We start from the raw sequence: 23,711 nt of genomic DNA on the forward strand, positions 1-23,711 counted from the left end.
GGAACCGGGTCCCAGGGTGGATAAATTTGAAAACGCCGTTTTCACGTTTTCGTGTGGACGGCGAATCCGTATATTTTCTGAAACGATGACGTCATCAGCCCACGTCTCGCCCCTAATCAGACACCGCTACGTCACATAATAGCGACAACAACAACAACAACAATGTCAGACTACGTGCCTGTGTTCGTGCTGCAGAACCCACTGAGCTCATTAGTTTTATTAAAGCAAAATCTTCTGCTTTGTGTGTTAGTTTGTATTCAGCGCGCAAGGTTTACGCACATGGTCCAAGTCTTCTTCTCTGTTTTTTTGTGTATCTCTGTGGCAGAATTACAGCGCCACATATTGGTCTGGCATGTGTACTACATCGTTTTCAGTCGGTTTCAGTGATTCTGTGTGTACGCAGATATTTCCTGAGACGACTCCGTGTTTATGGAATTTGAGGCAAAAAAAAAGATCGGATAGGGAGAAATCTGGCTTCGTGTGGACGTAGCCTTAGATTCTAAAACAGATGACTCTCATGAGCCATTTCTTTAAGTAAATCAGAAAAACTCATCAGTTCTTTTTAGCAAATTAAATGTTTAAGTTAATAAATAAAACACAGTGTATTCCGATTCCTGAACAAATTACTCTTATATTCTTTTATATTCTTTCAGTTCTTTTAAGTGAAAAAACATACATAACAATCAGTGTAGTCTTTTTACCGGAAAAAATAAAAATATTACTCTCATGAGCCATTTCTTTTATGAATAAGAAAAGCTCAGCACAATCAGTTTAGTCTGATTCCCAAACAAATGGCTCTATAAGCCATTTTTATGTTATTCAAAAACATACAGCACAATCATTGTGGCCAGATTCCTAGATAAATGGCTCAAATGAGCTGGTTCTTTTAAGTGAATCAAAAGCACTTTAGCAGTTACTGAACTGATTTGTCTCACAAACTTTTATGGGTGTTTTTATGTAATTTCTGAAGCTTGACAGTTCCCATTTTTTCACTTTCATTGTATAAACAACAGCACCAGAAACAATGCGCTAAACTTCTCCTTTTGTGTTCCACAGAATAAAGAAAGTCATACAAGTTTGAAACAAACATGAGGGTGATTAAATGACAAAATTTTCATTTTGGGGGGAACTATCTCTTTAAAAGTCTGCAAGTGGCAACACATTCCGCTGGACTGCAGTAGCCCTACAGAAATAATTTCTCTGTTGGACTAAGAAATATTATCACCTTTACTTCACCAAATAATTTTTTCTATAAAATAATTCTTTCCAGCCATGTCGGTGGAGGTGAAATGCCTAAATACAAACGCCCTGTTACTTTTCTTCACATCTCACCTGGCAGAAGACGGGTTTGTAGCTTTCTGAAAAAATGTGTGCCAGCTCCTCCGAGTCTTCAAAATCTAGCGGCAGGCGATCCACGCATAGGCACTTGGAGTGGAGGTGGTCAGCAGAGGTCAGCTGGTTGACGTCAGCCCACTGCACCATGAGTGCACGGTCGCCCAGCGGTTTGCCCAAGAGTTCTGACCGTGCCCTGGAGGCCGAGTCCTTCTTCATGTACTCCACAAAGCCGTAGCCTTTGGAGTGGCCTGTAAGGTCGCTGTACACCAGGAAACAGCGTTCAATGTTGCCATAGGAGCGCACCAGCTCCTGAAACTGGCTGGCAGTGACAGTGTAGGGCAGGTTGGTGACACACAGGAGAGAGTCCGTGGGCTGAAGCTGGACGGTGATGTCACGGCCTCGGACTGATGTCTGGTGCAGAGTTCGGATGGCATCCTGTGCCTGGCCGCCATTTAGAAGAGTTACAAAGGCTAGTGAGACACACACACATAAACACACATACACAAAAAACACATTAATAAAACACTCAAACAGCAAATACTATGGATCTTGAGTGTAAAAACCAACAAGAGTAGTATTATATCCTGTGAGTAAGTAAGAACTAAAATTGTGGATCACGCTGAGTCTAACAAAACACAAATGGAAAAAACACAAATTAACATACAGGCCAGAAAAAAAATCAAAATATGACATTAAAAAATTGCAGTTGCAGACTGTGGACAAGAACTTTGCGGAAGTAAACATTGACTCTCTATGATCCGACACTGATGTTAACTGCAGCGAATAGGCAGCACAACCTTAAAAAAGTTCAATTCCAGTGCAAGCATCCTCGCTCATATATCACAATTTTACCAAACATATAATACACGTAATTCACAAAGTTCCTTCTATGCATACAACTTAAAGTCAGCATGAAACATTTTTGAAATGCATTGATCTTATTGTGAACTATACATCCATGCCTTTTTAACTCAATCTTCAAATGAAAACAACAGACTTCTCTTAGGTGAGGCATGCCAGACTTTTCCAAAATCATTTTGTCCACTTAATCCCTGTACCTTCAAGATCACATTTGTCTCCATTTTTAAATGCCACGCCCACATCTTAAAATCTAAATCAACAACCGATAATGTATTTCACAATTTGGCATAAAAGATCTGCAGTTACTTCTGATTCATCCTGACCTGTATCTTATTCTTCTCAGTCTTCTATTTCAATAAAAAAAATGTAAAAACTAAAACTTTACAGATTGCCTATTGGATTGGCATATGTCTCCTGGAAATGTGTCAGCACAGTGAGCCTGTCATAAAATAATCCTTAATTACCATTAAATTCAATTAAAACATGTAATTAACTTCACAAGAATTCTGTCGATTTAATTATCAAACATAAAAGGATTTAACATGATTTAAAAAAACAGGGCATAAATTGTTTGAAAATATGTCTATCACTCTTGCCAAGGAATAAAATATGTTGTTTAGTTCCACATACAGTAAAATCTAATTCTGAATATGTTTCGCACATTACTTGCAATTATCCAGAATTTGAGCACAAAACCCAGTTTATGACATTTATGCTATTTATACAGTAAATGAGTCTGTTGCATTATTTCCCAGTAAATTTTTTAGCAAGAACTAATTGGATGCTTTCCACCCCCTCAGAAATTAATCAGCCCTTTAACTGCTGCTGAACCTGTAGAGCCCTTTATAATACACAGTGACAATCCGTTAAAACTACAGTAATCTTTTAGAATAAATAGTATATAACTATTGTAAATAGTTTCACGCAGACCCTTGATCCATAGAAGTTAATCTCGTTTAGACTTCTCCTTCTCCAGCCCCCTCATTCCTCCCTTCCTTTTAACTAGAGTAAATGAAGCATAGCTAGGCATTTTCTTATCCGACAAAGAGAAAATACAGAGTGAACAAAGAGCAGCTAACACAATAATCTTAGAAATCACAGCCACTTTAGCTGGTGACAGCACTGAGACGGCCATTTTTTAAAACACAGGAACCTGATTATAGCCTTCGTCTCATTCTGTGACAGTTATTAGTTTTTTTTTCCTGGCAAAGTCGAGTTAGGGAGGGTTCTGTAGTGGGGGCTTTATTGTAACAGCATAAAGCCTATAATTCTTCTGCCATGAGACATCTAAAATGACTCATTAATGTACAGTGGAGTCATTAATAAGCGCTACACAGGGTCTGACATAAACATTAATAGCATGACGTGGTTCAGCTGTCAATAGAAGATGTCTACTGCAGATCTTTCACGGCTTCTTTTGTGGTCAGTTGAGTCTAGATTGAAACGTTTATCATTGGATTCTAGAAACATCACAAAACAAAGGCACAACAATTACAGCAAATCACAGCGTTGAGCCTCCTCATCCCATGAGCATTGTCTGTGCTCCGTTTCCCTGTTCTTATTACACTCATTAGACTTTTCGTTAGCTCTGAGATGATAATATGCTGGGGAGGAGTAACACTCACTCAGCTACTCTAGTGTACAACATGAGCTCTACTCACACTGTGAGAGCTCATTGAGATTCATTAAGCCAGGGTGTGAAAGATCACAGCATTTAAAACAAGAATGGGCTTGTATCTGTTAGCATGGGGTTAGATGATTGATTCAGTCGCTTCTGTCCAGGCTGTCCATTCCAACTATCTAGCTAACTGGCAAAATTTCTATATTTCTGCTAAACACTCAATGCACTTCTTTGGCAATGAGAAAGTTGTACTAGATCCCACTATTTCATGAATTTACATCTTGATACCAAGAGACTGCTTTGTTGCATGCATGACATGTAATATCTAGCAAACACAAATGAGGGGTCAGAAACCTTGTGCCACTTTTGAAAGGCGGAAGGGTAAACATTGGCACACCAGCAAAAATTGAGAGAGAGGAATATTACATGATTGTTATTTTGTTGGTTTTGGAAATGTTGAAGTCAGGGCCCAAAATGAACACTCACAGAGTGCAAAATATGAGTACAAATAGGCTTTGCAGAGTAGAAAAAAATCAGGACAAGGGTAAAAATGATAAAGTGACACTCACCGTTTTAAATAACATGCATGAAATCAAAAACATACAAACCACAACCGTTGTACCTCCAGAGGATAGTTTACAAAATCCAAAAATATTTGTCTGACCTTTTAAGATCAAAACCGCAGCACTGTTCCAAAGTTTGGGGTCATTATTATCATTATATTTTGTTTTCGTTAAATAAATTATTACTTTCATTCAGCAATAATGCAATAACTGTATGTATAAAAGTGATAGTAAAGACTTTTACATTGCAAAAATTATATTTCAAATAAATTCTGTCCTTTTAAACTTTCTATTCATCAACAAATTATTAAAAAAAATAGTTTTCACAAAAAATATTAGGCAGCAGAACTGATAATAAGCAATGCTTCTAATGGTTTCTGAAAGATCACTGAAGACTGGAGTAACAGTGGCTGAAAATTCAGCTTTGCCATCAGAGGAATAAATTACATTTGAAAAATATATTAAAACAGATAAACAGTTATTTATATTTTTATCACAGTTTTACTGTATTTTTGATTAAATAAATGTAGCATTGATGAGCATAAGAAACTTCTTTAAAAACCTTTGAACGGTAATATATGTAAGCCACCAAAGTTAAAATATGAGGAACAAATCATGATGTTTCAGACCCATAAAAATGTAAAAGTTTGTTATAATTCTCATCCCAAAATTTTGTATTAGGGGTCGACCGATATGTGTTTTTCAGGGCCGATGCCGATTATTACAGATCAAGTAGACCGATAACCAATATATTGAACCGATATATATGTCTGGTGTAAAAATTAAAATGAATGTCAAAATTAAGAATAACAAGGGCTCTGACAAAAATGGCCTTCCCTAGTGTTGGTTGCACTTCTTACTCTTGTCTTCCCCCATGCATCCATCTACAATAAGGGTAATATATAAAGAGAGAGTTAAAAGTGGGGCCACTGTATGCTTCATGATTAAGCCTATGAATACTAAATACTAAAGCTAAACAGCTTGGGGAAATGTAAGTATTTGGCTTCAATAATTTACATGTTAGAAATGTATGTGTAATAGCATAACCTCTCATAATTCTTCATTAATTATTTTCGGTTGACTAAATCATAACCTACAAGAGGGGACTATTCAATTCATCATCTAATGCACATCAATTGATTAATTTAAAAAGTGCAATAATAAGTTTAAATAATAGGGTATTATAGCTCCATTGTAGAAGTTGCGAAGAAGACCGCAACTATTTTAATGAAACTATAACACTAATAGCCTGTTATAGGCTCACTTGGTTCAATAGCCTATTGAAATGTCCCAATTTCCGTCATCATAATCTTGGCCTATGTGACAGTAATTTTCATTAGTTTTCATTTACAGTGCAGTGCAAATGAAGGCATAAAACATTAATTTAATTGATCTTTTAATCAAATGAGAGTTAAACTCAAATTTGGCAAACAAATGGGTTTACTATTAAAATTAAAACATGGAAGAAATAGCGTATTGTGTGATTGTTCGTTTAAACAAAAGTTGTAATAATTGTAGTAGTATTAGTAAATAAACCAAACTTTTATTTTGACGGGTTGTAATGAGGACCTCTTAAATTTCTGTAGCCTATTTATGATATGAAGACCGTTTTACTCAAACAAAACAGTCAAATGCTCATGAAGTAACTCTCAGAGCAGTTCTGGGGATGATGTTCATATATTTATGTCCTCATTTAGTGACATGGCAGATGCGGAAAACACCGCGAGCGTCGCGCACAGTGTGTGTGTGTGTGTGTCAAAACCGCGCATCTGTGCCATTCACATATACAGAGACACGCCGAACATGCATAATTCATATTTAAATAGTCTTTTTGCAGCTTAATGTTTACAGATTAGAAGTCGAAGTCGTGGCCTAATGGTTAGAGAGTTGGACTCGTGATCCAAAGGTTGCGGATTCGAGTCTCCGGCCGGCAGGAATTGTAGGTGGGGGGAGTGAATGTCCAGCGCTCTCTCCACCCTCAATACCACGACTGAGGTGCCCTTGAGCAAGGCACCGAACCCCCAACTGCTCCCCGGGCGCCGCAGCATAAAATGGCTGCCCACTGCTCCGGGTGTGTGTTCACGGTGTGTGTGTGTTCACTGCTGTGTGTGTGCACGTTGGATGGGTTAAATGCAGAGCACGAATTCCGAGTATGGGTCACCATACTTGGCTGAATGTCACTTCACTCACTTCAGATTGTGAGTCGATTTAAGTGTACTACTGACCTACTTTTGATTAATTCATCCAAACTTTGACTAATTCCGTGACTCCGCGTTATACAGTAAATGCTATTTATATGACTGGATTCCGTGATTCCCCATGCGTTTCCCCCATTCCCACCATAAACAGATAAAATTGAGGTTTTTACAAGTTCAGTGTAGTGGATTGTAATTTATTGCAACTTGAGCAACGTCTGATGCTGCCTTTGAGAGATAACTGATGCGTGATGAAGCAGCACCAGTTAGCAAGCGCTTTCGGTGTGAGAGTGCCTTTAGTCTTCCACGTTGATTGGTTGGACCCCTGACTCTCAACAAATCAGATGCGCGGTGGGCGGAGACTGCTCTAGGCCACAGAGTGGTGAGTTCCGACAGGCTGCATCAGAGCCAAATAGCACGTTTCAAATTTAAATAATTTTATCGGCACATCGATTTTGAAAATGACCGATACCGATTATCATAAAAATGCTTAATATCGGTGCCAATAATCGGCCAGGCCGATAATCGGTCGACCCCTATTTTGTATGATCAAATCTTCATTCTATTCCATGTTTACACCTGGTATTAAGATGCATTTTGGTCAATTGGATTAGTAGACAAGAGAGACACATTCCTGTTTACACCTGCTATTTATTTATTTTTTTCCTCCTTCACTTTAAAGCTGCAGTCTGTAACTTTTTTGGGTTAAAAATTATCCAAAATCAATATTTGAGAAAGTACATAACCAGTCAGTGTTCAAAACTATCACCTTACTTTAGCCTGATTCACAACGGTTAGCTTATAATAATGTTTTCTAATTTGAGTGGTACGGATAGGTTTTCACGGGAGATTCGAGCATGGCACTGCATCAGTACATCACGTCTGTAAACATAAACAAGTTATCCCGGCTAGTAGGCTATCGCATGTGAGGATCCTGCAAGTGACGGATAATTTAGCCTTTTCTCAGAGCAGCTAGAATAATTAAATGTATCATTTTGATGGTGGATTGTAATCCAGAAAAGATTATGTGTAGGGCTGGGTATCGTTCAAAAAATTTCGATATCGATACCGATACCGATACCTTGAGTTCGATACCGGTTCCTGAACGATACTTTTTTCGATACCATTAATAAGATTACATTATCTTAAAAAACTATTTTTTTTAGCTTGTTGATATTTATACAGACTCAAAGCCTCATCTCCTGAGCCACTGCACAAAGGAACAACCATCGGTTTAACCATCTGTTAGGCTATGTTTACATTAGTGCGTGTTCATTTTAAAACACATAGCTCAGACAGAATCATCATTTCTAGGTTGTTAAAGACTTCAAGAAATTTAAAATCTTCATCCACTTTCATAAGTGGGTGTTTTATTTTCTTTCACCACATGTTTTATTGTTATTAAATTCTGGTGAAGTATGTCTAATTATTTGAATGCATAAAAACAACTAAGTTTATTTAAATTTATTCTTAAAATAGCCTTATGAAATGTTTTATTTTTCTGTATCTGGTTTTCAAATGAAGACATAAAACATTAATTTAATTTATCTTTAAATTATTGAAAATCAAAGTTTATTTATTTTGGCAAACAAAGGGGGTTTACTATTAAAATTAAAACATGGAATAACTGTTGTGTGATCATTACTAAAAAAAAAATAAAGTTTTAATAATTTTAATAGTAGCCTAGTAGTAGCAGTATGTACTGTCTGCTGAACAATATTAATTTATTTCTTCCGAGTTAAACCGAACTTTTATTTTGACGGGTTGCCTGGAATACCTTTACAGTTCTGTGTGTATATGATATGACGCTAGTTTTCCTCGAATCAAACGCTAAAATGCTCATGAAGTGAGTCTCAGAGCAGGTCTAGAGATGTTGTTCATGTGTTTATGTCCTCATTTCGTGAGACGGCAGACGCTGAAATCACCGCGAGCGTCAGTCTGTGTGCAACGTTAGTAAACAAACCGCGCGATATAAAGAGCGGACTGCTCCGTGCGCTTTCGAAACGATCTTGCGGAGGCCAAACACTGATCAATCTGCACGTCGTCGCTTCTAGTCAAACACACCTAGTGCTGCAGGATTATTGGCTCACTGACGGTGATGAGATTAACCCCTTAGGTATCGAAATTTGGTACCGAACGACAAGACGTTTTTCGATACTCGGTGGTATCGAGGCAATTCGGTCGGTGCCTAAAAAGTATCGAACTCGATACCCAGCCCTAACTATGTGTTTATGAAACTAAATTATATTCTATTTATTCAATTATATTTTTAAATGGGCTTCTGATTACAGATAGCCTGGGATTACACAAGATTTTTATTTTAAAGGCAACCAGTTCGAAAGGAGCATAGTTTGCTTTTTGGGTTAAAAGAATTTCTTTATATGAAATTCGAATGGCATGAGAATTAGATTAGACTGTACAGAAATTGAAATCTACAAGCTAATACACACTATACTATACTCATTGTCACGCAATGCTGATGTTGTTAACATTAATAATTTGAGTCGACATATAGCGCAACTGGCAACCAGAGTTCGATTCCGTCTCGAGGTCCTTTGCCAATCCCGCCCCCTCTCTCCACCCAATGCTTTCCTGTCTGCTCTCTACTACTGTCCTATCTAATAAAGGCATAAAAAGCCCAAAAATATAATAAAAAAAAAACATTAATAATTTGAGAAGTATAACAATAATAATAATTTGCACGGTTTGATGTGATCTGACCTAACCGATCGTTAGATTTAATTACCATTGGTTGCGCAATTTATTGTAATGCTTTTTTCCTCAGTTGGTCAGAACAAAGGTGGCAAACTTGTTACTTGTTCAGATGGCAATATACGGTGAAAATTCTTATTTGGGTCATATTTTCCAAGACGTAGGCTAGAATCTGGGACTCCTAAGAACACTATCCACACTGGTGTAGTGACTGACAGACTGACACACATACTCCTCAAAACATTAGATTCATTCGTGCTGGAACCGTGCCGAAGCACAACCCCACGCACGGAAGATAATTCCGCACAGAGCTGCAATTCCAGGTTTTCAAACAGAGATGGCGAACTTACAGACTGCAGCTTAAAACCAATTTCCTGATTTCTTTGAGGGAAGGGTCTGTGGGGCAGGTGTATATATGGGCTTTTCTGATCAAACAAGATCATACTTACAAATGCAAGAAGAGACGATGGAAAATTATACAGAAAGCAGCATGTTTTGTTTCTGCTCTAATCGCTGCAAAACTACACTGAACGCTGTGAGTCTGTGTTGCATTATTCACCATTAAACCAAACTTACTATTTCAGACAGCCAAGTGGCTTTTGTGAATGTTCAAACACGTTCAACCACATGACCATCTACACAACGAAAGCAACCCAGTCTAATGTGTTTTTGGAGTGATCGAAAGCTCAAAACAAAGGGTTTCACACCCCGTTTACACCTGTATTTAGCATTGTCCACTTGTAATCGGATTTTAATAACTCATTTTAATATCAGGTGTAAACAGAGCCCTAAAAATAAAAAAAGTGCAACTAAATATTTCAGTTGAACAAGCTGAGGTCCCTGAGTGAAATCCCAGAAACACCTTTGACTTGTACTATACTTAATCTGCGATGCTAAACACTGCAGCACCGTGAATGAGGATTCAGCCACTGTGACACAGACACATGCAATCACTGTGGTTTTAGTTTACAACTATGACTGTGGCAAAGAGCAGACAACGCAGCTCTGCCCTGGTACTGTGCTCGTTATGGCTTGTTAGGCTCCGTTCAGACTGGGTGTCGTTACCAGATGGCTGCAATATCTTAGCAGACCAAGGCCATCAGCGCCGGGCCAAGTTTGGGTCCTTCAGGCTGTGCCTTGACAGAGTGTCCTCCCCCCACTAGCTGCCTTCAGCGACAGAGCACAAACAAGCCTTCCCCTGCTGCTTTACAGCATGTCAATTATCAAGCAGTCAGGCAGACGTACATACAAACTATCACAAACATGCAGACAGACACTCTGTGATCCAACTAGTATTTTATGGCTTGTCAGCTGGCAGGTCAGAGATACACAAACACACATGCATACCTGTAGTTCCTGACTGCAACTATATCAATTGTAAGGTCACCTGACCTAATGTTTAATATAACACTACAACACACACACAGATTTTGGCATCCGCTTGCTATATCTCAGCATGTCAATTACCACTGAAATCACCCAACAAAGCTGACAGCTGCTATACTGCAGATTTGGGGTATGTATTCTGATGAACATGCAAAAGAACAAACAGACACACTTATCTGGTATCTATAGTGTAAAATCAGGCTTCGGAAATGAATCTGTTTTTATTGGAGATGGATCAAAATGCTCTGAAAATTGTTTAATTTAAGATGTGGAAGTAGAACCGATCACCAGTGATAATCGAAATGAATGAAATGAAATAATATGACAACTAAAAAAGTATTAAATATAGGTTTTGGTGATATTAAAAAGTCGATTTGTTGAAAGACTTGTTCATCCTATCATCTTTATATAAAAAGTGGTACTTCCATTCCATCGCAATCAGTTTTTGCTTGCATATCTATTCCTAATTATTATTTATTTATATTTATTATTATTATAGTGTAACAGCACAAGAAATGCTGTGGCTCAGCTCTCAACTCTGAGATTGCAGACTGAATTAAACATGAAAATAACAGAACACAACACACATCCTATGTCTCTTTGCTTTGCTTTTACACATCTTTGAGCTCTTTTATTATGATTTATGTTTTACAGGGCTCGTACCTGAGCACTTCACAAGTGCAATGCTGTACCGGGTGAGCTATCGAGAAAGTTTACTACATTAGAAAAGCTATAGAACTGCAGATGCAAATGTCAGAATTAAGGGTGGGTGATATACTGGTAGACATGATTAACCAGTAGAAATCTGTCAACCAGTAGATATGTTTGACTATCGTCTATATGACGGTTACACACTCACGTGATGTTGCTACACGGTCACAAAAACTTACCATTGCCATGCATTTTTAAGCATTGTGGTTCAAGTCACTGTAAGAACTGAACACAATCAGCAGTGAAAGAGAACTTATTTTGCTATATGCATGCGCAGTCTGAGAAACCTTTTCTAAGTGCTGTCAGAGAGATGTGCGCACGTAAAGACTGTGCTCATAGGCTGCAGCAGTTATTTTTGCTGCTTTAGGCCTCGAACAGTTAAATACACATACTTGTATGTGTCAAAATGCTGGTATTTGCAAGTAACCTCGTAAACACAGTAATTTAGTGAAAGCAAACATCTGAGAAAGAAAACGTGTAAATTCGAGTCTAATATTCCTGCTGTCTGTCATTCATGTTAATCAAACAACAAAAGAGACAAAATCTCTCACTGCTCTTGACTAAATCACTTTTTCAACTTTAATAAGAAAAAATATATATAATAAAATATATTAAAACTATATATTTAATTTACACAGTGGAGAAGATGCAGTGTTTTTATACATTTGATTACTTGCAATTTTATTATTATTATTTTTATATATTTTGTTGTACTGTAGTTCTTTTGTCCTATTGCTTATTCTTATTCTTATTTAATCGCTGACTGTTTACTTGTCTTCAGTGAGCTTGAGCTTTTTTTTTTCATTTAGGCTAGTATTAGTTTTTTTGTGATAGTGATGCTGGAGACAAGAATTATATTTTGGTATCAAAAATTTTGATATCATAAAGACCTTATTTAAAGCAAAAATAACTATATTGTAATATCGTCTAATAAAATTACTCGTATTGTGTTATAAGATTTTGGTCATATCGCCCACCCCTAGTCAAAATGTACTGGTTTACAAACCATGCACTCTGGTAAAAGCAAACGGTCATAAAACAGTATTGTGTTATAATTATAATTTGTGTGAAAAGGAATAAAAGTGGTTGGTGTTTTACTGCCATTAGTGTTCATTTCAGCTGCAGTGAATTTTATGTATAGGTACATTTTTGGAGTTTTTCAACAATGTTGTTATAGGCATGTTTTTCCAATGAGCCTTTGTTGGAGGATCCGCCACCATTGTTATGGAATGTCCTAAATAAAATCCCCTCACACATACAGTACAACACATCCAAAATAGAACTGAAAAACCCTTGCATACAAGACTGAGTCAAAACAGAAAAACAAACTAAATGACATTGCTATTCCCATTTCCAACCGCGCAGCAAAGACGCCCGATAATGGAGCGGTTAAATGCTAGCATTACCCAGCCTCAATATTCAAATGTGTTCTGCTCTTCAACAGCCACAACTTTGGCCTTTGTCCTCCTGTGTGTTCATGTTTGAGTTTGAGAGTGTGTGTGCTCCTTCTCTAAAGCCGCCTACATTTGCCACTGCATCAATTAATGATGATCTCCTTCTGCTTTCCCAGCATCAATCATCTGGCTGAAGTGGTTGTCGGGCTGAGCAGTAACTCCCACACGCTCCTGTAAAAAGCCCCTCTAAAGCTTCAAGTGGACAACGAGACCCCCACGCCGCTATTGGATCCATTTGCAGCCCCCTCTCTCGATCTTCATCATCTGTGAGATTGAGATAGATGCTGGGTGATTGTTATGATATAGTGCTCATGCTGTTTAAATGACGTGCATCTTATCATCACCTAAATACATGCATCACCTAAATAAACGGGTCTGAACCAGTGAAGATCATGTCATCTCACCACAAAAATACCACTAAAGAAAACAGAAATTACTTTTAGCTAAAAAAAAACACAAAAACTACAGCTTCTCAATGCTGTAATTATGCAAAAATTATGTATTATCTTAGTAGCATGTGTTGCACTTTTAATTATTTTAAAGAAAAATGTTTGTACGCATTAAGGCCTTTTCACACTGAACGTGAAATTTGGTGCGAATGTTCGGCGCGATGACGCTTTTAAATCGAAACAATAGATCCCTCTGGGGGTATTCACATCAGGCGCAATCATTCGCAGTGCGAAAAAGGATTTTTTTTCCATCTTGTGTGTCGACTTTTTCCCTCATCTCGGAGCAACACATGATTTTTTAAGATCAGGTGCCCGGGGCAGCTGCAGTTGCACAAAAAGGCATAGTGGTGGCACTGTTTCGAAAACTAGTGTAAACAAACAAACACCGAAGAAGAGTATCCCGCAAGATACTAGCAAGAAAAAACATATATGTATATATTTATTTAATCGTGTATTTTATTATTGTAAGGTGTCCTTGAGTGTCTTAAAAGGCGCCCATGAATAAAATGAATTACTATTATTATTAAGAGAGAAGAGAGTGGATGCTCAGCTCTTGTTGGTATCTGAGGACAGATTTATCCTCACATGTTCTTAACATAATTTCTATTAATTCTCCACTGAATCATGTGATCTGTAGAGCACTGTCCGTTTTCTTCCATGTGCGTGAGTGTTATATGGGTCTGAGCGCGTTCACTCTCTAGATACTCCGTATTAAAAAAAATCGAGTGAAACATTTTTCTACACATGAAATATGAAAGCAAATAGACATAAGATTATGAGGATATATTTTCTGTATATATCGGACGATTTTAAACCCGTATATGAGATAGGCCTACATGTCTGAGGAAAAATGCATTGTTGATCGACCCCACCTAGCGTGCAGGCGTAAATTAGCAGAAGGTGAACAATCGTTTCCCGATCGGTGTGAAAGAATCGTTCGTCGGCGATTCGCTTTTTCGCATTGCGCTCACTGAGAAACGGCCTTTATGGTAATGAAAACTTGAGGGAATTAATTAAACACCCTCAATTTTCATATAAATACTGCAAAATAGTCCTAAAAATATTTCATTTTATTTAAGCATCATTTTTATTTATTTATATATTTTTGACATGTTTTGTGAGATTTAGCCAAACTCTTCAACCATGATTGTATATGTAATTGTCAGCAGGGCCGAACACAATGCTCCGCTCCCAATTTGTGATTCTCGAAGGACAACTACAACATGACAAGAGCCAAGAGAGTGGGCAGCCGTTTCCGGTGTGTTTCCCTCATAGATCATGCGTGTCAGATAGCAGCAGTTTTAACGGCTATGATTTGTCCCTGTACATGCTGATGAACTGTCCGTTGGGAGTGAATGTGAACGCTCACACGACAATTAATTTCCGGGCTGCAAATCAGTCATTTAGAAACTGGGCACAGCAAACAACAGCGCACATAACAAGAATTGAGGCGTGAAATGACAGCATGTGGGCTTCTAATGGTGTTCTTCTCCTCCCTTTGGGACTTGAATTCAGCTGTTATATGTGCTGTATCTCTGCATGATAAGCCACTGTTGAGAGAGATCAGTGAAGTGCTGTCACAGGCATGAGAAGAATCCTGAGATGCTGAATTGATGGCTGAGCGTTTTTATGCTATTGTCTGCATAAACGTCCATATTTGAAGGATCTGTACTGTGGGAGACAATGTATTCTAAATATGGTATTACATCCAGGAATGAAAAAGTAAAAAAAAATCAACCGAAGAGAAGAACAACTGTTCTAAGAAGTATAAAGCTGTAGTCACCCACTGTGTCTTGTAAGGGGCACGCAGGGAGAGCATTTAGCTAACTTCAATCTGGCTGAAACCTTAATAAAGCATCCAGCTGTTGTTCTACTGGTCATGTAATATAATATAATAATTATATTCCTCCGCAGAAAAACTCCTCATGATCAATGTATTCAGTACTATTAAGCTTTGCTGTTAAAAACAACATCTATAAATTATCTGTCAGAAAGCTTAATACAGCATCATATTGTTGTTCTGCTAGTCGTATAATATAATATAATATAATATACTATAACATAATATAATATATGTTTTTTTTCTCAGCAGAAAAACTCCTCATGGTCAAGCTATTCTGTGCTATTAAGCTATTCCTCCATTTTTTGCATGACCATAAATTAGCTGTTTAAATTAGCTAATTGCACCTTAAATTAGCACCTTGTAAATGAACATAAATGCAATGCTACAACACAAAAATCAAAAGGGTTTAATCACTTAATTAGATACCTTGACATAACCATCCATAATTGCTACTTTTTAAAAATATGCTATGAAACCAAAAAAAAAAAGCTTCACAAAAGGGTCTATATATGAGCCCCTCTCGATCACACCTAGTGCAGTAGCCCATGAAAGGCCAGAACATTGATGGCCTATCAAAAATAATTGGGCAAAATCAGCAGGGCTGTATGTGAACCCTTATATATAATGAGGCTGAATGAGGATAAAATGTGCACAGAGAGACTTTTATCAAAGACTCTCAACTTCATGGTCACTAAGGCAGCTTCAAATCACTCTACAGACATTTCAACTGCATTAGTCCGAAAGAAAAGTGTCAACTGACAGTTAGAAGGTGAGATCTGGAGACCTTGTAACTGGACTACATATACTGTTAATAAAGCGGAAACTAATAACAAACTTTCTTCAGAACATACATTTCAAGAGCTAATCACATCATGCGGCCTCTTCTTATGCAAAGTGTTCTGCACAAAAGTCTGATTGTACACAGAAATATAAAAGGTATGTGAAATCTAAAATAATATAGCATATGATAAAATATAAAAAATGTAATATTTAGGATTGATCTAACTAAATGATGTTGTACATCCATATGTAAGGAACAATTGATGACAGGCCGTTGAATTATTAGAAAAATAATGCACACCCGACTCGAGGTGGTGAGTGGTTATAAATATATAAACCACATTTTAATTCAATGGCCTGGAGTCAGTTATTCTGCTTATGCTGTGGTTACCACAGCTCAAGACATCGATCAGATGACATATTTCAAGGCATTCGTCCGGTTTTGTCCTTAAAAACGCTAGTGTTTGTCGAATTAATTTCTAACGCATCTCATTCAACGCCTCCATTGCTAATTCCTAAACCTCATTTTAGACCAGGTAACGAAGGCTTGAGTTGTTGATAGCAGACTAATAATGCAGCTAATAACTGTTATTAGAGAGAGAGAGATTAAATGTGTGAATTACCTTTCTGAGTCTGTACATCTCTCAGAAGTGTCTCTCAAAAGCAGCAGAATTTCTACTAATAGTGAAACTTTAAGTAGCTACATTTTCTTCAGGAATAGCACCGTTGCCTCGCTTGTGAGAAATGTCATGTCGATTTTAAGTTGCTAAACTATTTTACTGATAAAATCGTCAGAGTAGCGCTAACAATCTTAGCATGTGTGCAAGTGTTTGTACTGTATGTGTGTGTGTGTTTTGTAAAGGAGAGAGAGCAGGAGAAATAGAGTATGTGATTTCCATACTAAAATTCCATAATAAAAGGTAATTTTGTGGCAAAAACAAGGAAATAATCTGACGTTTTTATCCTGTTATTTACTGTATTTATTGTTTGGCCAGTGTTATTGTGGGGTTTGGTTATTTTGCTGTTTTAGGCTGTAAGGACTTTTTTTAATAACTGAAATCATTCGGCGAAGTGATATGGAACTGTAAAGGCCCGTTCACACCAACGATAACTATAAAGATGTACAATATATACAATACAGTACTAGCGTCCACACCAGCGAACAATATCGTCTGTTTATTCTAAGCGCATGCTCGTCTGAGCTTGTTACAGCAGGATGGATTCTGATTGGCTGTCAATGTTTGTATCGTTCATCAGCTGGAAAAAATCATTCTGAAAGTGATTCCAACAATATAGTTTCTCTGTGTCTTTATCGTTATTGTTGTGGTGTGGACTCTGCTATTCTTTAATACTGAGAACGATTTTTAGAACTATATCTTCCTGAGAGGGAAAAGTCAGTTTTGTGCTTAATCATCTGTATTCATTTTACATTCCAAATCTTCCAAAAACATTTGATGCAAAAGACTTATGTCAAAAGTGATGCGTGTAATTTTTTAGACGTTAAAATTCTTTTTACTCTCTGAGCTTAATTTGCAGAGACAACTATGAGTAAGCCATTCGTAGGTTGACTCCTCTGAAAAATATTAACGCTGTGGCTCTTCAAAACATTTTTGTTTTGTTTTGTTTTGCTTTCTTTTGTTTTGTTTTATAATACCTGAAGAAAGCCATCTGTTACCATTCCCATCCATTTTGGATGAAAGCAGGCAGCAGAACATACTATAAAATCCAAATATCAAGCTTCTCTAGTAAAATATCAACTGTTATATAAGACATTTATATTTATATAACATTAGACTAGACTAGAATGTAAACCATTACTTTAATAATGCTATTATTTTACCTATTATTAACAATATAAAAATAAAAATTTTATGAAAAGCCAAAATGTAATATGATCAAACAAGTAAGCAAACCTTGATGCAAGAAAATTTAGCAAGTAATTATGTAGTTTAGCATCTATGTTATCTAGGCCTGTTGAGCCGGTGTGGTTGGGCCAGCGTCAGCGCTTTTGATCCGTATGTGTCTTCATAACAGGACAGTGCAGTTTACACAAAAGTTCCATTGTTTAACTTTAATTCCCATGCCCACCGCATCCATTGTCATTCCACTGCCTGTCCGGAACACCACACATTCCTTCAGAATTCCATCACGGAATGGATGCCCCTATTGAAACAAGTGAGCGTTTTTAATTCTATAACTAGAGGATGGGAAAATCCAGGACGGCTGACAGTGAGTTCTAAGTGTTAAATTATCAGGCTTTGTTTCGTAACGCACAGCCATTAACAATTGCTTTCAAACCACGCAGCCAATTTGTTGGGCTCACTGAGGCGAATCTTGAGTAAACTTTGCATAGGAGATGGAAGATAAATATTCCTCATTACCTAAAGAGAGGAAGCAACAGCCCGGAGCAAATCCCTCTATACGAGAGCATGCACCTCTTCACGCACACACACACCCTTTGTTGTTTTGTAATTACAGGGGAAAACTTCTTTACAAGCCACACTTACCACCTCCATTAGGAGCAAAAGAAAAAAAAACACAAAGCAGACATCACAACGTGCATTATTTTACTGGAAAAGCTATGCAGTCATGTAAACGGGAGGGAGAGAGATAGAGGAAGGTCTGATCCCTAATGGCCTTCCCAGACACTGACAATTCAATTAAATGCACTAGAGTGTGCAGTAGGTTCTCTTGTATTACTTTCTTCTCTGCACTTTTCTCCAGCTGCTGTGAGTCTGTACTTTCACATCACTCTTGAGTGCAATAACAGCATCTCTCAGATTCCAATGGGCAGACATAACTAAACAATAAACCTATGTAGGATTATTACCAGAAAAAAAACTGAATCATTTCATCTATAAAAGCTGCAAATAAAAATAAATCATGTATTTTCTTCTAAGGCTTGTGTCCTTTTCTATCCTCCTGTCTCTTCTATTTGAATGAAACTGCTTTATCATGTTGCTAAAACATTCAGAGAGAAACCAGGAGATGATTCAAATAAAATTCCTAAGAAAAACATTCTTCAAAACCACTATTTTCTTCTCATATTCTAACAAATGTAAATGTAACATTTATTTGATAATAAATGTAACAAATGTTAAAAATGTTAGTAGATTTTATTCTTGAAGATTTTATTAGTGTTAGTAGATTTATTAATGTTAGTAGATTTTATTCTTACTCTCTTTTACTTAAAAAATGTTAAATGTAAAAATGTTAAGAAAATATTTGAGAGCTTCTTACAAATTCTTCAAGAATTGTACTTAGGAACTTATATGCCAGCAAGGATATATGTGTGTGTGTGTGTGTGTATATAGTCCATTTCTGTGTGTGTGTGTGTGTGTGTATTCAATTAATTGAATCAATATATTTTAATTATTTCAGAAAGTGACACTACAAACTGGAATAATGGCTGCATGCAAAAAATTCAGCTTTGCCATTACAAGTTAAACTACATTTTAAAAATATAATAAATTAGAAAAGTTATTTTAAATATTTCCCAGGGTTACTATTTCTATTGTATTTTTGATATAATAAATGCAGCCTAGGTGAGCCTTCTGAACAGTAGTGTATAATTTATCCCAACTTGAGTGGATTGTTGTATATTGATCTAACCAAATAGTGTAAACATACTGGCTCTGCGATGCTATCAAAACATTGCTCTGTTTGTTTGAGCCTCCCAAAGATGTCTAATATATCCTGAGAGAGCTATCTGTTATTATCTGCATGGCAGTTACTCGGCATATTTAAGTTCTGAACTACGTAACCTAGATGTAGTCATCTTTGCTTCATGATAGTTCCAGCCCTAAAAAAACCCCACAACTCACCTGTATCAATCTACATGGGATAGATAGTACACTAGAGGTCAGGCGGTATGGCCCATAATTTACATCATCAGCATTCCTCGAACTGAACATACCACTCTGAAGAAGAGCTGCCTCTCTTTCCAGACAATCCAAACATTTATAGGAGGGCCTGCAGCTGCTAAAGGAGATAGCCTTGTTTGGCATTTAAAAGTCATGGGGGAGAATGTTAACCTCTCTAAAGAGGCTTCAGAAATAAAAGAACAGAGTGTGTAAACAAAGCTGGGCTGATTTTAATAAACTCAGCTTGTCTGTAGATGATGTTTATACGTCTTTGTGTTTTGTGGCGGATGCATAACATAGAGTCTGAGCACTGAGGACCTCCATATTCTTCCCAAGACACACTTTAGAGTTACTTACATTTAAGGCAGACTGAAACGACCTTACAAAGATATAGCCAACAAAACCTGAAATAAAGACGTGTCAGATGTGACATCTCTGAGATCAGTAACAATTCGGACTTGTGCTTCTAAGAACGGCCTTTTGAAATGAGAGCTTGCCACTATTGTCACTATTTTTGTTTTGGAAGGCAGCTCTTCCCTGGCAGGCCTTAAAAGCATATGTTAAGATCATTTAGCCTAGGAACATTCATAATGCAGTATGAAGCAACTATAACACGAGGAAGAAGGTGGAGGTGTGTAATTCCCTTACTGTAAGCCTCCAGCATTGGGAATATCACAGGATATTTCAATTCTGGGCTACACGCCAGACGAGACTAGAATTCTTTTTCTGTAGGATTACTTTTTCCCTCCATCTTCCACCATCATATAAGCTGTCATTCTTTCTTCCTTCTCTGATTGCTTTCTCTCCCTGCAGTCTCTATCAATATTTCCTCACCTTTCCTCATTTCCGCTTTGGTAATTCCTCACTCTTTTTCTCTCTTCACAGCTCTTTATTTAAAAGTCAACTCTAACTGCAAGAACAGGAGTATATACCATGTGAATCGCTCATTTTTAAATCGTTCAACGTATTTCAGGCAAGTATTAAAACGAAAAAGGAACGTTCCTCCTCCTGCAGGCACGCTGGATCCTTGACACCGGAGCCTCTGCTGGGGTGCTGGCAGGAGGTGACAAGCCCCGAGTGGCTGGAGGATGAGATCATCACGGTGTTTCACCTTTATCCCTAGATACTGCTAATTAGAGCATGTGGGAATGTTCGCAATGCTGCCAGGGGTTTTAGGCACTGACGACATTTAGCAGGCCAGAATCCCGGTATTACATGAAGGTACAGGTTGATAATCAGACTTAGGTTTAGCACTGAACTGTGCAAAATACCTATGTGTGAAATATGCAGTTGTAATAATGGTAACCGTGCAGCTGAGGCTCAATCCATCAGTAGCCACATGTGGCTTGGCTACCGTACAGCTGGTGGCAAAATTAATACGATATATCAGCCGATATTTTGCTGTTTTTTATTTATCACCATCAGCCGAAACGTTTTTCTGTTGGCCGATAAGTTCTGAAAATGGGACTTTTATTTTGACAGCTCTGAGAATGACAGTATAATTTTTTTCCACATGAACTCCTTTCATATTCATAGTTGGGCAAACTTCTATTGTGGTAAACAGAACTTACAACTATATATATATATATATATGCATTCCGGTTTGCCCCAATAGCAAATAAAACAGTAATAAAATAAAATAAACATATATTGTATTAAAAATAATTGTATTTTACAAATTAAAAATAAGTATATTGTATTAAAACACAAATAATAGTGTTATTAATGTAAAAAAAAAAAATAAAAAAAAAAAAATAGCTAAATTATCCATTATCCATTAAAAAACATTATCCATTGGTCTTTTGATACATTTTCAAAGTATTCACTTCTATTTTAGTAAATATTATGCAAAATAATTAGTGCTGGGCAACGATTAATCGTGAATAATCGCATACAAAATAAACATTTTTTGTGTACATAATATACATGCATGTATATATATATAAAAAAAATTATGTTTATATATTAAATATATTTACATATAATATCAATTTTATAAATATATGCATGTAAATATACGTAAATATTTTCTAAATACTGTATGTGTGTGTCTGTTATATGTGACCCTGGACCACAAAACCAGTCTTAAGTCGCTGGGGTATATTTGTAGCAATAGCCAAAAATACCTTGTATGGGTCAAAATTATAGATTTTTCTTTTATGCCAAAAATCATTAGATATTAAGTAAAGATCATATTCCATGAAGATATTTTGTACATTTCCTACCGGAAAAACATATTAAAACTTAATTTTTGTTTAGTAATATGCATTGCTAAGAACTTCATTTGGACAACTTTAAAAGCAATTTTCTCAGTCTTTTGATTTTTTTTTTGCACCCTCAGATTCCAGATATTCAAATAGTTGTATCTCAGTCAAATACTGTCCTAACAAACCATACATTAATGGAAAGCTTATTTGTTCAGCTTTTATATGAGCTTTTCGAAAAAATTGACCCTTATGACTGGTTTTGTGGTCCAGGTTCACATATATATAAATAATAAATATACAGAGTACACACACATATACACAAAAACTTTTATTTTGGATTCAATTCATCATGATTAATCGTTGCCCAGCACCAAAACTAATAATTGTTTTATTTACTATCTTTAAGTCATGGCTATATATCGCTATATCATAGGCTATATATTGAATAAGACATAATATGATCAAAGATTATTAATTTCATTAAAACTTAAATATTTTAGATCAATAAAATAGTAGTGTTAGAGGCTTAAACAATGTTCTTATCTATCGAAAGGAGTACTGTTATAGAACTATTGTTCCAGGACCAACAAAGAACTTTGATCCAGGAACACATCCTACTTGGCTACATCACTTTGTGCAACTCAGAATAGATTTCACCTCTGATGAACCCTATTACACTGAAGCACTACAGCTTTGATCATTCACAATTTTTCATACTGGCATGAAGATATGCCAAATGATGCTAGAACATTTTAACTCGGCCTTCCACATCTTGAAAAAAATGATTAAGAAATTAGAGCTGATTTTTCAAAAACATTTCAAAGCAAGTTGCTCGTGGCACCTTTCAAGACGCTGCTAGCACTATAGATATCAGAGCAGTTCTAAAATGTGAGAACGTTGAACATTTGGCCAGGTCTGCGTCTACTATCTTGCACTAAATTTTGCTGAAAGGTTTGTTGTTTCCATCACAACAACATTCAAAGAGAATGTCTGCGTTTAGAATAGAAACTGTCGTAATTTCAGTAGCTGAAATATTTAAAAATGATTTTCTGAAAGGAAAATGCTATTTAACTTGCTTATGAACAAGGCTAAACATATACACTACACCCTTGTTTTCTGAACTGACTTGGTAAAGTTTGTGCCAAATTTAGGCAGTCTGGAAAATGATGTGTCTGTGCTGTTTGTTTATATTTTTGTTTGTTTACAAGGCCTGGAGGAGTGTGAATATTGGTAGATGAGGGCTAAGACAAGTGATTATGAAGCACTGGATGTGCTAAACCCAATTAAAATGAATTCATAATTGAAAATGTTTGGGCAAATGCAGCTTGCAGCAGCAGTAATGATTCAGTCATAAATCAACTGCAATACTTTACATTATCAGTTTATAATTAGCTAATAATTTCATTTTTTTTTCATACATTTCCCGGTATGACTAAATCTTCCAAGTGAGCAAGCTTTTCCTCTTATTCAGGCTGCAAAATGTCTTCTAATTGCTCAAAATGAATAGCAGAACACACTTTTGCTTAACTTCAGAGCATTTTGTTTATCTTCCCTTATTTTATTACCATATGTTAGACTTAAAATTGCTTTTCAGCATCGATGACAATGACAAGCTTGGTTTGTTTTGAGAGTCACCCTGAGCTTTCAAATTGTCTGGAATCCAGTTGAAGTAGGATGTATTAGATCATTATTTTAACTGATGGACTGAAGTTAAAATAACATTACATTTTA

General features: G+C 36.6%; 1 protein-coding gene across 1 annotated transcript in view; it reads right to left on the reverse strand.

Annotated features, from left to right (window-relative positions):
* The window catches only part of LOC306844855 (ribonucleoprotein PTB-binding 2-like), a gene marked incomplete at its 5' end in the record, with an annotated part of 66,261 nt that overhangs the window by 34,223 nt on the left and 8,327 nt on the right, over window positions 1-23,711 (reverse strand). The window contains 1 exon segment of the mRNA XM_079377270.1: window positions 1,333-1,805. Coding sequence (XP_079233396.1) covers window positions 1,333-1,805 — 473 coding nt within the window.

The sequence above is a fragment of the Barbus barbus genome (assembly GCF_936440315.1).
Source record: "Barbus barbus genome assembly, chromosome: 25".
NCBI lineage: Eukaryota > Metazoa > Chordata > Actinopteri > Cypriniformes > Cyprinidae > Barbus > Barbus barbus.